We start from the raw sequence: 15,134 nt of genomic DNA on the forward strand, positions 1-15,134 counted from the left end.
TTTAATTTTAAAATTAAAGACTCCAGAGAATGCTAAGGTCAAGCTCTTTGGAAATCTGTTAGCAAATAAGTGTGCTGGTGTTCTGCTCCTATATTCCCACACATCTGAATGTTGCAGGAAGCCTAAGATTATCACAGGAGCTGTTTTGTACTTTATAATTTAACTCTGTTCTCAGATTTAGAAAGGCAATGACTTAGGTTAAAGCGGGCATGTAAAGGCAGATACCTATGCTCTATGTTGTTTTTACTCACCAAGGCTAAATTTGGATTTTTAGACTTTGTATGTTTACGCAAGACCTAAAAAGTATGAAAGTTCTGGCAAAAGAAGAAGTTTTATAGAGCTGAGCAAAACTGTGTTTAGATTTGCAGCAGAGTTGACTTCACCTCACTGCCACTTAGAAATATACAACAAATAGCCTGTTCTACATTTGAAATCAATAAGAACACAAAAAGCTGTGTTGTAGCATTAAGTTGTTTCTTATGCAACTTTTTTGTAGTTTTACAGCTGCATACTAGTCTCGTATTCATGACAGATAAGCTGATTCTGAAGAAAGCCAACAGTTACTTGATGTATTCAATTATATATGCATGCATAGCATGCAATCACATGATCACACTCTTGAATTGTATTTTAGCCAACTAGGGGAAATTTAATAGTCCATGGATCATTTCTTTGAAGCTGCTTAGTGCCTCTTTGGCCTGAGATTTGTGAAGGTCACAATTATTTCTTCATTTTTTTTTCCCAAGGGCACAGAGTCTTGCAGATATAAAGTTTTTGTCTTCTTTCTGTAGAATTCATTTCAAAGTTGCCTTTTCCCTATTTTCTCCCTCAGTTTACTAAAACTGATTTCTAAGCATCTTCCTGCATGATGTTAAGATACTTGCACTCCTAGTACTCTTTGCAAGATGTGCCTCATAGCATGTACCTTTCCTCAAATAGGTAGCTATGTCTTCTTGTAAGAAAAGAGAATTTCTGAATAGGATCCAACAAGTTTTAAAGCAAACTGTCTGTATCATTTTAGGGTTTAAGACTATTCAAAGACTGAACACTAGTTCTGAAATCACTACTCACCTATTGGGACTGGAGGCTTGAAGCCCGTTCTCATTTGTTACGATAACTTTGAAACAAGGTTCATTTCCAGGATTTGGTTTCTTTTTTAATTCTTCTTCCATTTCTTCATCACCTTCTTCCTCCTCATCCACTTCTTCTACTTGCATTATACCAAAGTAGTCACCAGCATCAAATACCTGAGATTGAAAGTGCACAAAATATCAAGCAGTTAGTTGAGGCAGTACCGTGACATGCACAATGCAACACTTAAAGGCAATTGTAGACAATTTTGGCCTGCAATCTGATAAAAAATAGCATTTTTAACTTAACAGATAAATAACCAACAGCATTTATTCTTTCACATTTTAATAGAGCTGTTTGGCCAAGTTTCTTTAGTTAACGTTGGCAGGAAGCTTTGTTGGTTTCTTTGCTACCAATAGGTCTACTGATGATTGTCTATTAGTTTATCTCCTCATAAAGAATTCTAGAAGCTGAAAACACTATTTTTTCTCAACTTTGCTAAAATCAACAATTTAAGACCTGCAAAACCAGGTATTATGCAGGCCTCACAACCACACTAAAGTGCATTAACAGCCCTGAAGAAAAAGGGCTTTTACCATTCGTATTCTAAACCAGTTAAGGAATCTCAGCATGTTTCCCCCCCCGCTCTTCTTTTCCTACACAAGGAACTGCCTGTGCTCACTCACCTCTGGATGAGTTGGGAGATTCCTTGTACTGCTGCCAGTTAAGGTCTATACACTCACCTCTGCTGATGTGCTGAAAGGGCCTTGTTTGCATTCTTGCCTACTCCAGACATAACATCTTGATCTAGAACCTACATAAATTAAGCAGGTCACTGCACAAGTTTCCCTTCTGAGAAAATCTTGCCAAATGGTGGGCTTGCATATCTTTTGCAGAACCACAACTCTGCTGACAACTTTCATGATTTCAAAGTGAACATGTGCTTTTAAAAAGAAAAAAAGCATGTGAAATCTCAGACGACTTTTCAAATCCTTTCAGAGGCAGTTATTTTGTTAAGTCACTCACAACAAACCAGGCAGGAGCAAATTATTTGTCTCAATCTAGTCTCACTAGAAAGTAGCAGGGAGCAAGAAAGACCTAGAAGTGTGACCTCTAGAGTTACTGGTTTAACATGTCAAACCCAGGTACACCTAGCCTCTGATGCCACATTATTAGAAGTTGCTACTTCTAGACATTGATAATGTACTAGCTATAAAATTCCAGGGGCAGTGACAAGCTTTTATTTGTTCAAGAGTTCCTTTAGGATAATTATTTCTGCTAAACCCCAATAAGGAGAGGAAGAAATCAACTCCACACCTGTAAAGCAAGGCTACCTATACAAAGCAGATAGCTGTCCAAAGACAGATACCAAGGGAGGAAGGCAGTGGGGAAACAGCACCTACTTCAGATTGCAAGCCACAGCATGGTATCATAGACCAGATACAAGTGGAGCACCTGAAATTCCTTTCTGAAGATCAGGGGATGGCATTTTCCATTGGGCTGGGGGAAAGAAAAATAAGAAGCCAACAATGTGTTGGCTAACTCCATGCACACATTTTTCTTAAGGTAAAGAAAATTACTTTGTCAACAATGTCACTGGAGGTTAAAAATACATCTATTTTTTAAAAATTAGAAACTGACTTAGTATCATCTGCTTCAGCAGGCATCAAAACAGCTAGCAATTCTAATTTATTCCTAGCTTTCCAGTTTTGCTAGAAGAGGACAACATTACTCAGTAGTTAGCAATATCATGGCCTCTTGCTGTCACAATAGTAGCCACTAATGTTTCATTAAGTCTCTGCTCAGTTGCCTGTACGATTTGTAGCCATTCTAAGCTGAGGTAACCACAGGCAGGTCAGAGCAAAAGGAAGAGTCCTTCCTTGTGTGGCCATCAATGGTGTTCACAGTTTAGTTTTGTCAGGTTACCCCCCAGCTGGATCAGCTCCCCTATCTGGCTCACCGCACAAGTGCTAACCCTGGCCCGTGACAGGCAGCAAAAAAGTGCACCAGGGCATACATGTTCCACTCCTGCTTGAAGTGATGCTTCGCTGCTCCTGCTGCTGGATCAAGAGCTGTCCTCACCAAGGTAATTAGCTAGCGGAAGAAACAGCAGCTAAATGACTGGCAGTCATTAACAAATTAAAACTGCAAGTGTCATTCACTGGAGTCCACTTGACACCTGCTACCGTGTGGCACTACGTATGCTTTCTACACTTGAAATTTCGTCTTAAGGAGTTTGTAAGAGCAGCGACATGAGGTGAGCCAGCTGCTGACTCAGAGATTAGCCTTTGCTCGCCACAGACTCCACCCATTCACCAAACACCCATGATGAATGTTAACAAGTCCTTTTACAACTAAGGGAAGCTATCGGCTTTGTATTTTATTAAATATCAACTCAAGACTTAAAAATTAAGGGACTCCAAATCTTCTAAGCCAAAGTTTTGACCTCTCCTTCCAACAGAGCATCAGTTGCGTGAGATTGTAGCAGTTAGAAAAAACTCTCCACTTTTAATACCTTTTCAGCAGAATTGTACTTAAAAAACATTTCTCCTTGAGAATTTATAACCTTAAAAAGCAAATTAGGTGTATTCCTCATCTGAATAAATTCACACTTCTTGGAGCAGCAGCTCAAGACCACCTTAATCAGTGGCTTTTTGTGAGGTTTTTGTTGATTTTTTTAAATTCATAATTGATAATGCAAACAGTTCAGTAGTGAACTGACTGGTTTGGCAGAAGTGCCTGGTTGGCAGTGCAGCCACACAGCCTGTTGAGCGGGTGGACGACACTGCTGTCCTCTCTTCCTCCTTCCCTTTCAGAGGGTCTGTCACACTCTGAACCTACTAACACAGCAGTTCCATTAAAGGAATCTTAAGCTACTTCAGCAAAAAACAATTGGTCAAGATCATGCCACCAATTTGAAAAGTACAACCTTATGCTCAAAGCAGAATAAGGACAACTCGCATGAAGTACTCTGCCAGAGTAAAGTAATAATCTCTAGAAGACAGCAAAGGGGGAGCCAAACATTTTGGTGGCACAACTATTTACAAGCAAAACATGCTTAGGCAAAATTACTCCCTCTTCATATTCAGGTGCAGTTCCAACCTAACAAACCCAATGAACCAGAGAATGTGATAACAAAGCAGGCACGTTGTGACAGTTACCATGCACAGGCACCTTCAGAAAATTCCTTTTAGGCACAACACAAACTGCTTTGAAGGCTACAGGTAGCCTCTGAGCAACAGCCTGCCCTCCCCTGCTCTGGAAAATAAAGCCTAGTAGTATTGATCATGCTGCATTCCTCCTAGTAATTAATTAAAAGCCTCCATTTCTAACTGGGATGAAACTCCAAGCAGTCCTTTGCCAGCGACACCTCAAGGCCAGAAAAATCTGGGTGTAATACACAGAAGTCTGCCACATAACTTAGCATATGGTTGGAATAGGAAAAAAAAAAAAATTATGACTAAAATTAGATGCAGGCACTGTATTTCCCAGGCTTATAACCAGACTATACACAGTTTCTCCAGTACCATAAGAAATAACCACTATATTGGAAATAGAATTTTAGGGTTTATAATAGATTATTACATATGCATATGTTTTGTTTTTCAAGTTTCTGCCAGAAACACAGAAAAGTTTGCTTCCCAACAGACACCGAATGCTAAATGCAAAATAAATAAAGAAAAGCAGGTTTCTTGATCTAGCAGATATACAATGTTTTGAATGAGCAATCCAGTTCAATTCACAGTTACATAATACTCTCAAAAGGAAACCTGCTCCAGCAGATCTCAAAGTAAATGAAAAAAAAAACCCCAAACAAAACCCTCCACTTCTTTTGTAGGCTTTAATGTACACATAAGAGGGAGGATGCATTCACTCTGTATGTTGAAGCACGTGTGTGTATTGGAAAACGGCTGCCTGGGCTGGGTTCTAGAGGTACTGATGTAAGAGATTTTTATCTGTGTTATGGATGCAAATTTTCCAAGTTCAATGCTAGAAAGTTTTAATCTTTGCAACAGGTTAGGACAAATTTAAAATTCCTCCCACCTTCACACATGAAACAAGGAAACTCATCCTATGCTCCATGTTGCACTGACTTTTTTTTCCCAGTTATTCTTTATTACCTGAACTCACAAAACATTTTCACCCTTTCCCTTCACCTCCTTTGCTTTCTTTACTGCTGCTCTTCCAGACACTCTGCATGATCCAGTTCTAGCTAAGGTATTGTAGCTCTGTCACTACCTCCTCAAAAGCTCATCCCCGTCCACAGCACTCCTCGTAGTGATTTTCCTTGGACATCCCAGTCTTCTCCATATCCTCTTACCCTTCTTCTGTATAAAACCCAGCAGCTGCAACAGTAGAGTCAGGCACCATCAGCAGCCTAATTTATCTTCCTAAGCACACTGAAATCATTAAATCCCTCTCTCCACACACACTCGAACACTTAGTACAAAAGAACATGCTCAGACACCACTGCAAGCAAAATGAAACGGAAGGAGAAGCCTGCCACCTTAGGGCATATGCTTTCTTTGTCCTGCTTTTCTCCATCCCAGCCTCTGTAAAAGGATCAGGACTACGGGTCTCCTTACTCTATTCTTTTATCTTCTAAATTTCACACACCCCCAAAGTTGGTAACATGCAAGGATTTCAGGCACAAGACACAAGTCTTAAGCCTGTTTTATGCCACAGCACAATTCCAAAGTCTGCCAGCTACCTCCAGCTTCATAATACTGGCATATGACAATGCAACAGCTTGCAGCTCTGGGTTTCCTTACCAGCTTTATACTGCCTTCCATGTAATCCTGTTCCAGTACATTCCTTCTCATACCTTCCTCTTTAAGCACAGCAGTAGATATTCCCTGCTCCAAGTCACTCGCATGTATGCTTATTGAGAGAGGTAGAATACAACAGGAAGTTTGTGACTGGGCATATGCTTGAGTTAATGCAGATTTATTTTCTCTGTAATACACATGTATTCTTGTTATTAGCAGTACCAGACACACAACAGTTAGAAAACAGCAGGAACATATTCAGATCCTTCCTGACTAGAAGTGCTATAAACACTCAGTTTATATAAAGATATGCTATGCTTCCCTCCTGTCCCAACTTTAAAGTTGAGATGGGGAAAAGAAGCGTTCAAGTAATTAGAAATTAGTTCACTTGCACATGTGTGTTACACTACAGTCCCCTCTCCTTCCCCACTGCCCTACACCACCTCCCATCTCGCTTGTTTCTCCACTGCTCATCAGGACCTCCTGCGCCCCACCGCTAGTCCCCTTCTCTCCCCATACCTTGAGGTTCCCATGAGATCTCTTTCTCTCTCCAGGCCTGAAAGTTCACCTCATTCTTACTTCCTTCTCCAGGTAGACGACTCTAGACTCCCTGGAGCGCTCTCAAGTCTCCAGACAACTAGTTTCAGGTTGTGTCTCTTTCCTGCCTCAGTTCCTTGTTCCTTTACTGCAACAAATCCAAGACAGCTTTCCTCGCCACTGAGGCTGGCTGCATATGTAAGAAACAAACAAGTTTTCTGAATTCAACCTGTGTCTTTACAAGCTCTTTACCCAAATTTGCTCTTTTTCTTGACTTTGTTTCTCTTCCCTTTCTCATCACAAAGCTCCAGGGAGTAAGTGGATGGTTGTTAAAAACATAGGTGAAAAGGGATTCCTCGTCATGGAGTGTGCTTGTGTGACCACACTCCCTTTAGTTCAGGGCCAGGTCCAGAGACTCCTGGTATCAACTCCTTTCAGCCTCAGCTGAAACATACCCAGCCCCTGCAAAGGGATGGTCTCTATGCTGACTCAAAAAGGCACAAAAAGGGCAACATCCCGAGATTTATGTCATTGCATCTACAAGTGGCGACTTTACAAAGGCTTACAACTTGCCCAAAATTTGGCCTGATAAAAAGTCACACAGCTCTGATGTGCTCTACAAAGTGTTTTTTGCATTGTTATTGTTTTAACCATTGCCAGAACATTCTTGTACCACTATCCCTGTTCTCTGCAAGAGCTGAACAGCTTTGACTCAGATCAGGAATAAATGAACAAACCAACAAGCCAAAACCACTCCAGAAAACAGCCCGAGACAGGTAACTCATGCATACACAAGACGAGCTGAGTAGCTCTGCACAGTTATAAATGACCGAGACCAGGGTAGAGCAGCGTGGAAGCAAAATGGGACAAAAAAAAAAAAAATCTGATAAAAGCCAACCTAAACCGTAATGCATTAACATATGATAAATGTCCTGAGTTTAATAATACCACTGCTGCTTTACTAAATTCCTCTTCGGCAAAACAGGCTGAAGACTTTAAGACGTATTCATCACCACTCTCCAACACTGGATATCCAGTTACCAGGATCCCCAAACACTTCCAAGCTTTATGCTGACAACAATAAGACGAAATCAGATACGCACAATATACCGAATCTCTTTCACAGTCCCAAGCTGCAGCATCGGTAACACAACCGACACGAAACTTTTCCCACCCTCCCCTACCGAGCAACCTCTTGGCTCTCTCTCTTCTTCACCCCGGCTGGGAAAGGGGGGGACGCGCTCCCACACCACGCCTCGCGTGAGGAGAGCCTGTCCCCCACGCTCCCCCCACAGTCGCGGGGCGGGCGAGGGGAAGGGCTGCTTCATACACAGCTGGGGAAGGGAGAAGAAGGGACCCCACGCTTCGCCACCGTGTCCTCGCTGAGGGAAGACTCTTCGTCGGGAAACGCCGCGCGGGGCCGGGGGCGTGGGGGTACCCCGGTGTTTCCCGCCGAAGGGGCTTCCCTCAGCGCCGTTCCCCCCGGCAACGGCCCACGGCCACCCACCTCACCACGCAGTTTGCGGCACAAGCTCTCCCAGTAACGCGCCGGGACCCTCGATGCGCGAAGCGCGGCCCCGTGCAGGGCCACGAAGGCCGGTAGATCCTCCTCACCCTCTCCCGACATGGCCGGGTACCGCCACTCCCGCTGCCCGCCCCGGCACAGACCGGAACATGCCGGGCGGGGGCGGCCCCTGAAAGAGAGGGAGGGAGCTGCGCGCGCGTGGCGGGGCGTTGCTGGCAGCGGTTGCGGCCTTTGGGAGCGGCCGTTGAGAGGAGGGGAGCAGTTGGTCGGTCGGTGGCGGCTTGCCTCAAGGGAGACCGATGCCGGTTTCCAGTCACCCCCGAGGAGAACGGGTCTGAGGGGCTTTAGCCTGCTGAGCAGGTGTGGCTTCTGCTTTGTTCTTCTCCTGCCCTTAAGCTTTAGTAAAATCACAGCATTCGTGGCGCGGTGCTGCTGGCCACGAGATTTTTGAGTTTCCCAGCGTTTCATGATGAAGGGGCTTTTTTAGAAAGGCCGCAGCCATAGCCCCTGAAGCGGGTTAACAGGTGGGGTGTGGGGCATGACAGGAGCTAACCGCTGGCCACAACCACGGGAAATGCTCTGAGTTGTGGATCCCCCTGAGCAGAGGAAAAACTGACACCGCCTATGGTGCCAAACAGTCATTTTTTTAAAATTAAAGCTTTTTAAGTGAATTTTAACATGATTCAAAGAAATCCAAACTTAAGAAATTTAAACTCAATAACATCAAAGTGTTACTAAGCAGACATCTTTATGGCAGCGCTGGACGCGTGGGGGATATCTCCTCCTAACATGCGTGCGCTGAAACAAAAGTTCATCCTTTATATACCTTAAAGACACAAATATTCACACATTTTCCAAGAAATCACTGCCTCCTTGCTTATCTGATACATTTACATAATGCTGGCATTGCAAAACTACACTACGCATGCACGGGGGTTTCGGGTGGTCATCGGTGGTCGTTTGGGGAGTTAGCCCCCTACTCCTTTTTCCCGTTTATGGTCACGGGTCTCGAGGATAATTTCTTCTCCTTGGATGTTTGCCCGGTCTGTTGTCCAGCCAAGCGGTTCCTTCTTATCATCCTTGTTAGAGCATTCCTGCCAGTCTGTCCCTACACTCAAGGTTAAGATATCTTCTCTGTTCTCTTTAATCTCTCAGTCCTTGCTCTTACCTCTTCTTTGTTTTAATTTTCATGAGGCCTGCTTTCCTCGTGATTAACCGTTTACACATAGTTACAACGTTAGCATTGAGGAAATACAGCCTAAGGACTATGAGAGTAGGCCCGTTAAACATAATCACATAGTTATTAGGCTAAAGAATTCTATACTGAAGTCAAACTAATAGTGTAATCAATAACCTTCCATATATTAAGAAATTTGCAAAACTTAGAGTTGATTAGTGACACGTGCTAAAACCTTAAACTGTTCTAGATCCTTGTTTCAAACATTAGGCCTCTCTTAAGTATCTGTCAGTGTAAGAGGGAGGCGTGGTCTTTGCAGGTGCCTGTAGCAGGGAGGTGGCTTCCCAGTATTTTTCTTGGGTTGTTTAGAAGACATATCTAAGAAAATCTGTTCCTTCTCAGATTTTGCAGGGAATGGCCTGAACCAGTTTAACCTGAGGCTCCCTAAACATCACTGGTAGCTTTGGTCTCAACTTAGGTATGGTTATATAGCTGCAGAAGCAAAGCAAGGCATCTGACACTGGTGGCTGCTCGGAGCACAGGCCAGGGCTTCACTGTGCCTGCTGCTGTAGCTAGCTGAGAGCTGCTGTTGCTGCTGGGAGTGCCTGCATTACTTCCTCCCCAGGTTGTCTGCTCCAGGGACTGTGGAAACTGCTTTTCCTGCAAGCCTATCCTCAAATCAAGCCAGGATCTGACTTCTGCTCCTGCTGGCAGGACTGGGTGGGAGGGATGTTGTACAGCCCTGGAAATAAAAGGCAGGTTCTAGAAATAGGAATTTAGGCTTAGTAGCTGGTCAAGAATGTCTTAAATTCATGGAATCAGTAGAGAATGTACATGAATGCCGTGTTGAAGAAATACCTCTTTGCTCACTGACCTGTCTTGTGTTGCTGGGCTGGTGTCCTACATAACTACCCAGAGCAGCAATCTTTCTCTCCACGTAATCACAAAATTATGAGGTGGAGGGTCTGTAAAGTGCTGCAGTAGCGTGGTCAGGCACAAGGAGAATGGAAAGAGATTAAAAACGATGCCTATGTGCTATAACTATATATCACTGTTCTGCAGTTGAGAATCTAGCACAATTCTCAAGTTGGATATCTGAATAGTAAATGCAGGCAAATCTTCCTCTTTGCCTGAGACCGTGTCTGCCTCACCACGTGCTGTGTCCCCACATTTCCCCAGCTTAAAGGCTTTACTAGGAGGTCGCTAAGGAGACTTCCCGGGTTAAAGAGCAGAAGATTAGAAAATAGTTGTATTCCCAGTGTTCCTGGCTGGGTTCCCACCATGCTACTCTGAGTTTGAGGACATTTTTTCTCATATTGTGGTTTGGAAAAAGAGGATGGCTGTGGTGGTGATCTTGCACTAGTACTTACCAGTCCTCATGGGGATCCTGCTTACTGAAGAGGTTCCCAGTGCTATCCTTCCCTCACTTCTGTCTTTGCTGTGGACTCAGTACCTGATGGCATATTTTGTATGCACACAACATGATATAGTTCTACACAGTCTATGTCAAGTATATCAAGCTACATGACCTGTTTTTTTGCATAAATTTTGCTCACTACACCAAATGTCTCAAGTTGGGACTGTTTACTACTGCTAATTTGAATTGGTTGTTTGTTTACTTCTTTTTTTGCCAGATGACTTTATAAAAATAAGAAACTTCCCAGAAAATATATAGTAATAATTTTATAGTCAAGTCAAACTTTTAATTACCTAAAAAAAAAGGTAATTTTTTTCCCTAGACAGGTGAAGTAAGAGAAGTGGGATGTATTTTCATTTCTTTGTTCAGTAGAGCCACACTGATCATGCCCGGTCCAGAGGCAAGGGGAATGTGATCCTGCTCCAACATGAGATTTACGTTATTCTTGTTCTCGCCAAGTGCAGGCAGGTGCTTTCTCAGTGCTTATTTCTACTTCCACCTCACTTTGTGTAGTTCTGGCCACTGGCCAGCTGTCTGTGGTTCCAGGCTGTTTGGGTGAGTTTGCAGGTCTGGGGCCAGGCTACACTGTTGCTGATAAACTCCGAGTAATAACAAAACATGGTTGGTATCACTGGAGTTAAGGGTAGTAAGACCCTGAGACACAGAAGCAACTCTAAGTGGGCTATTCCCTGACTTTGTCCAACAGTTACCTAATGCGGTCTTACCCAACTGCTGTCCTTGGCAGCCTACACCACTTTTTTCTCGTTTTCCACAACAGGAATAATTCCCGGAGCAGGGAGTGGAGTCCAGCACTCACCACTCTCCCATCACCGCTTCAGCTGCCAGATGCACAGTGAGGTTTTCAGGAGCAGTCTTTCCTGCTTTGTGGTGTAGATCACCTGTGATGCCAGAGCCGTAGGCCAGAGGTACCACTGCCAGCCTCTCATTATGCAAGCAGGTATTTGTGGATAATCTTTGTAAAGAAAAAGTTACCACAGTATGTTGTTCTGATTGTTTTCTTAGGAAGAGTGACTAATTTACAGTGCCCGAACAATGCAGTCCTTACTCAGGCACAGTGCGTATTAAATTTAATGGGTTACTTTACATAGGTATTTGCAGAGAATGCAAAAAATTCTCAGCAAGGCTGAGCTTACTAGTGCTACCCCAGTTTAAAATAAGAGAATTTAGCCTTCTGGCCCTATCTGTAGGGGGCCAACCCTATAGCAGTCCTGGTGACTAATCCACCACTACCTCATTTAGTTCTTGCTCTGTAGCAGCCTGTAGCAGGAATTTATCATGAGTTAGCATACGTGAAGTGACATTTGCCCCCAACAAATACAACTAGAGTTTTACAAAGTTTTGTCAGTCTGGCAGTTTCTGGCATTATTCCAAATGTTTATGGCTATCTGATCTTGACAGATCTGATGCACATTCCCCACTTCTTTTTCCTGTTTGTTTCATGTTAGAAACTTCCTCTTTGGCAGCATGTCATGGAAACCTTTTCCCGAAGAGAGGTAGGGATGTAAGGGACAGAAGAGACCCTCGATATAATAATAAAAAGGAGATGAGGGGACATATTTCTGGTGCATTTTATGGTAAATACTGTAATGTGTTATCAAAGAAACCATTTGCTTTAAAATAAACAACTTTCTCAACAGTAAAACTAGAACTTCTAAGCATGGAAAGCTGAGATGGGGCTTAGATGACAGGAACATAATTTGCTGTAAATACTTTATCATAGTGTCATGGTTTAGCCCCAGTCAGCAACTAAGCACCACGCAGCTGCTCGCTCACTCCTCCCTCCCCCAGTGGGACAGGGGAGAGAATTGGAAAAAAACTCGTGGGTTGAGATAAAAACAATTTAATAGGACAGAAAGAGAGAAGGAAACAACGATAACAACAATAATAATACTGACAAAGGAATGTGCAAGAACAAGTGATGCCCAATACAGCAATTGCTCACCACCCGGCGATCGATAGCCTGTCCTTGAGCAGCGATTTCCACTCCCCGGCCAACTCCAGTTTATGTACTGGGCATGACGTTGTATGGTAGGGAATATCTCTTTGGCCAGCCTAGGTCAGCTGTCCTGGCTGTGTCCCCTCCCAGCTTCCTGTGCACCCCCAGCCTTCTTACTAGCAGGCCAGCACAAGAAACTGGATTGTCCTTGACTACTTAGCAACAACCCAAAACATCAGCATGTTATCAACAGTTTCTCATCCCATGTCCAAAACATAGTCTCACACTAGCTTCTGTGAAGAAAACCAGCTCTATCCTGGCTGAAACCAGGACACATAGCTGTATCTGTGAGCCTAAAACCTCATAGATGCTATTATAAGAATGCAAAATGTATTCTTCTGCATCAAAATATCTGCTTTTGTGGACAGGTCTATTTTTGGAAAGGTACTACATCCCTCTAAGTGCAAGAATCCCCAAAACAGCATTGACTGTGTTTTGCAGTCACCTGGCAGAAAACTGTGCAGAGGCAGTGACAGCAACCAGGTGTGAGGCTGTGAGCATGACTCTGTGATGAGCCACATAAGGCTCAGACAGCTGTGGGGTCATCAGCTCAGAGCTTCAAACTGCAGTGATGTCCCAGCGTGTAGCTGCACACAAATGCTGTATGTACAGCTGTAGAACAGACTTCCACATATGCCATGGCTAGTAGCTGAACCGCTGACAGAAGGAGGAGAGAAAACTAGAGCACCAGATTTACTTTAATTTGGAACACCCACCTCTCAGCTGGCATCCATCAAGGGCCCTATGCAAAGTCATTTTCCCATACTCTGACTACCGTGTGGAAGTGGAGCTGTGCTGTCCTGTTGTGTGGCTGGATGGGCACCTGAGTGAGGAAGGAAACCCATGTTTTTGTCTTGGGGTTGGTGCCCATGGAAGTGTGGAGTTTGGAAAAAGCCCTTGGAGTTTGGAGAAAAAGAGCCTTGGAGGGCAGCTTGCAGGCAGATGAATGATCTTAGCAGGTTGGGCCCAGTCTCTGGCCTAAAGGTCTGACGAGATCAGTGTGTTAAGGATAATAAGCCAAACAAATTGTCTGGCACAAACAATACGTTTACTCATTGTATCCCCCAACACATTTACTGCATTTATATTATGCGCTGATGTAGCACATACTAAGCGCAGGTGTTTTAACTTCAAAGACACTCTCACTGCTCAAGCAGTACTGAGGTGGAGGTACCAGAGGTAAAATATGAAGAACCAGCTTGCCAGGCAGTTCCAAGGATCTTCACCTCGTGTCACATCCATGCAGGCAATCCAGTGTGCAGCCCTTAGTCCCAAGGCATCCTACTGCACTCCCACAGCCAGTGCTGCAGCTTGTCACAAGCTGCTTGGGTGTGTTCAGAAAGGCAGATCCCTGTTCCTCCACAATACAAGTGGGCTGGAGGCGATGTAATCCTGCACGTTATTCTACATGTTAAGAAGCGCTGTTGGAGTGTAGCATATCTCACACTGTGCATCAAGAGGCACACAGCAGAGGCAACAACTGCTATGTGTGTCACCTTTGTGCTGGAGTGGCCCAGGATGCTGACAGGCCAGGTGCCCAGTATCCACCTCCTCGGGCAGCGATAGGGTTCTCTAGAGCTAATCAGTGAGGGATCTCCTCAAATGATCGTAAAAAAACCATGGCTGGTAATAGTGCTGACTCCTAAATAAATACCATATTGGATAAAATGCACAGATGGGCACTTTTGGTAATTCTCTTGATTTATGTTTTAAACACTTTGTAGCAAAAGTAGTCTGTGGCTACCTAGAGCAAGCCCATCTATGTTATGTTGCCTGCCTAGCAACATGGTAGAAGGAAATTTGTTGGGGCACTAGGCAGCAAGAGCAGCAGCAAGATGCACACAGGGGCAGGAGAAAGCAGACTGCAGCCAGGTTAGCTTCATGTGCTGTAGGAGTTCAAGCACAGCTACGTAAAACAGAGGGAGAAAGAAAATGCACTCAGGGCAGGGCAATGGCTCCTAAAAATGCTCTGGGAATTATGTCTGGTTTGCAACTTACATAAAGATTCGGAGAAATGTTGCCAGTGGTTGACAGCTGACTGCCCAATTAGATGGTATTTTTAAAAGGCTAAAATAGCCAGTTATGATGATTGTACAGGACAGACCTCTTCTGTGACATCAGGTGTCAGCCAACCTTGATGGCTGAACAAAGAGAAGAATATGCCCAGTCTGCCTTCACTTACCTGCTGGGTTGTGCAAGAGTGCTGCTCATCAGACCGTTACGTTTTGTGAGCTTGTTGGGAAGTCATGGAGAGATCTGAAATGAGAATGGGTCCCTCTGCGATTCTCACCTGGCAATGCCTCTTTCAGAAAACTAGAATCTTGTACTCAAATGTGCATTGTCATGACTGCTGAACTTTCAGTGGCTTTTCCCCTTGTATGCAGATACTTCATCACCAGTAATTAATCTGACTGCCAATAACCTTTGGGAACTTTTGAGTTCAGCTTTTCTTTGTCTTTGATAGGAGCTGACTTTTGCTACTACTCCTTTAAAGCTCTGAAGCTATAAAGACATCTGAGTGCCATCTCACATGGCACCCTCTGTAGCCTGATAAAAGTGATGCTTTATCTTCTTGGAGTGTAATGCCCATATTACCCAAGTTGATCGCTACTAGCTGAAAA

The 15,134-nt window shown here is 43.9% G+C and overlaps 1 protein-coding gene across 1 annotated transcript in view; it reads right to left on the reverse strand.

Annotated features, from left to right (window-relative positions):
• TTLL12 (tubulin tyrosine ligase like 12) overlaps window positions 1-8,004 on the reverse strand; it is a gene marked incomplete at both ends in the record, with an annotated part of 31,924 nt that extends 23,920 nt beyond the window's left edge. Inside the window, 2 exons of the mRNA XM_082002211.1 lie at window positions 1,072-1,247; window positions 7,885-8,004. Of these exons, the coding sequence (XP_081858337.1) occupies window positions 1,072-1,247; window positions 7,885-8,004 (296 nt within the window). The remainder of the gene's footprint in view (window positions 1-1,071; window positions 1,248-7,884) is intronic.
• Window positions 8,005-15,134: the final 7,130 nt, after the last annotated feature.

This window comes from Phaethon aethereus, assembly GCF_964289735.1.
Source record: "Phaethon aethereus genome assembly, chromosome: 1".
NCBI lineage: Eukaryota > Metazoa > Chordata > Aves > Phaethontiformes > Phaethontidae > Phaethon > Phaethon aethereus.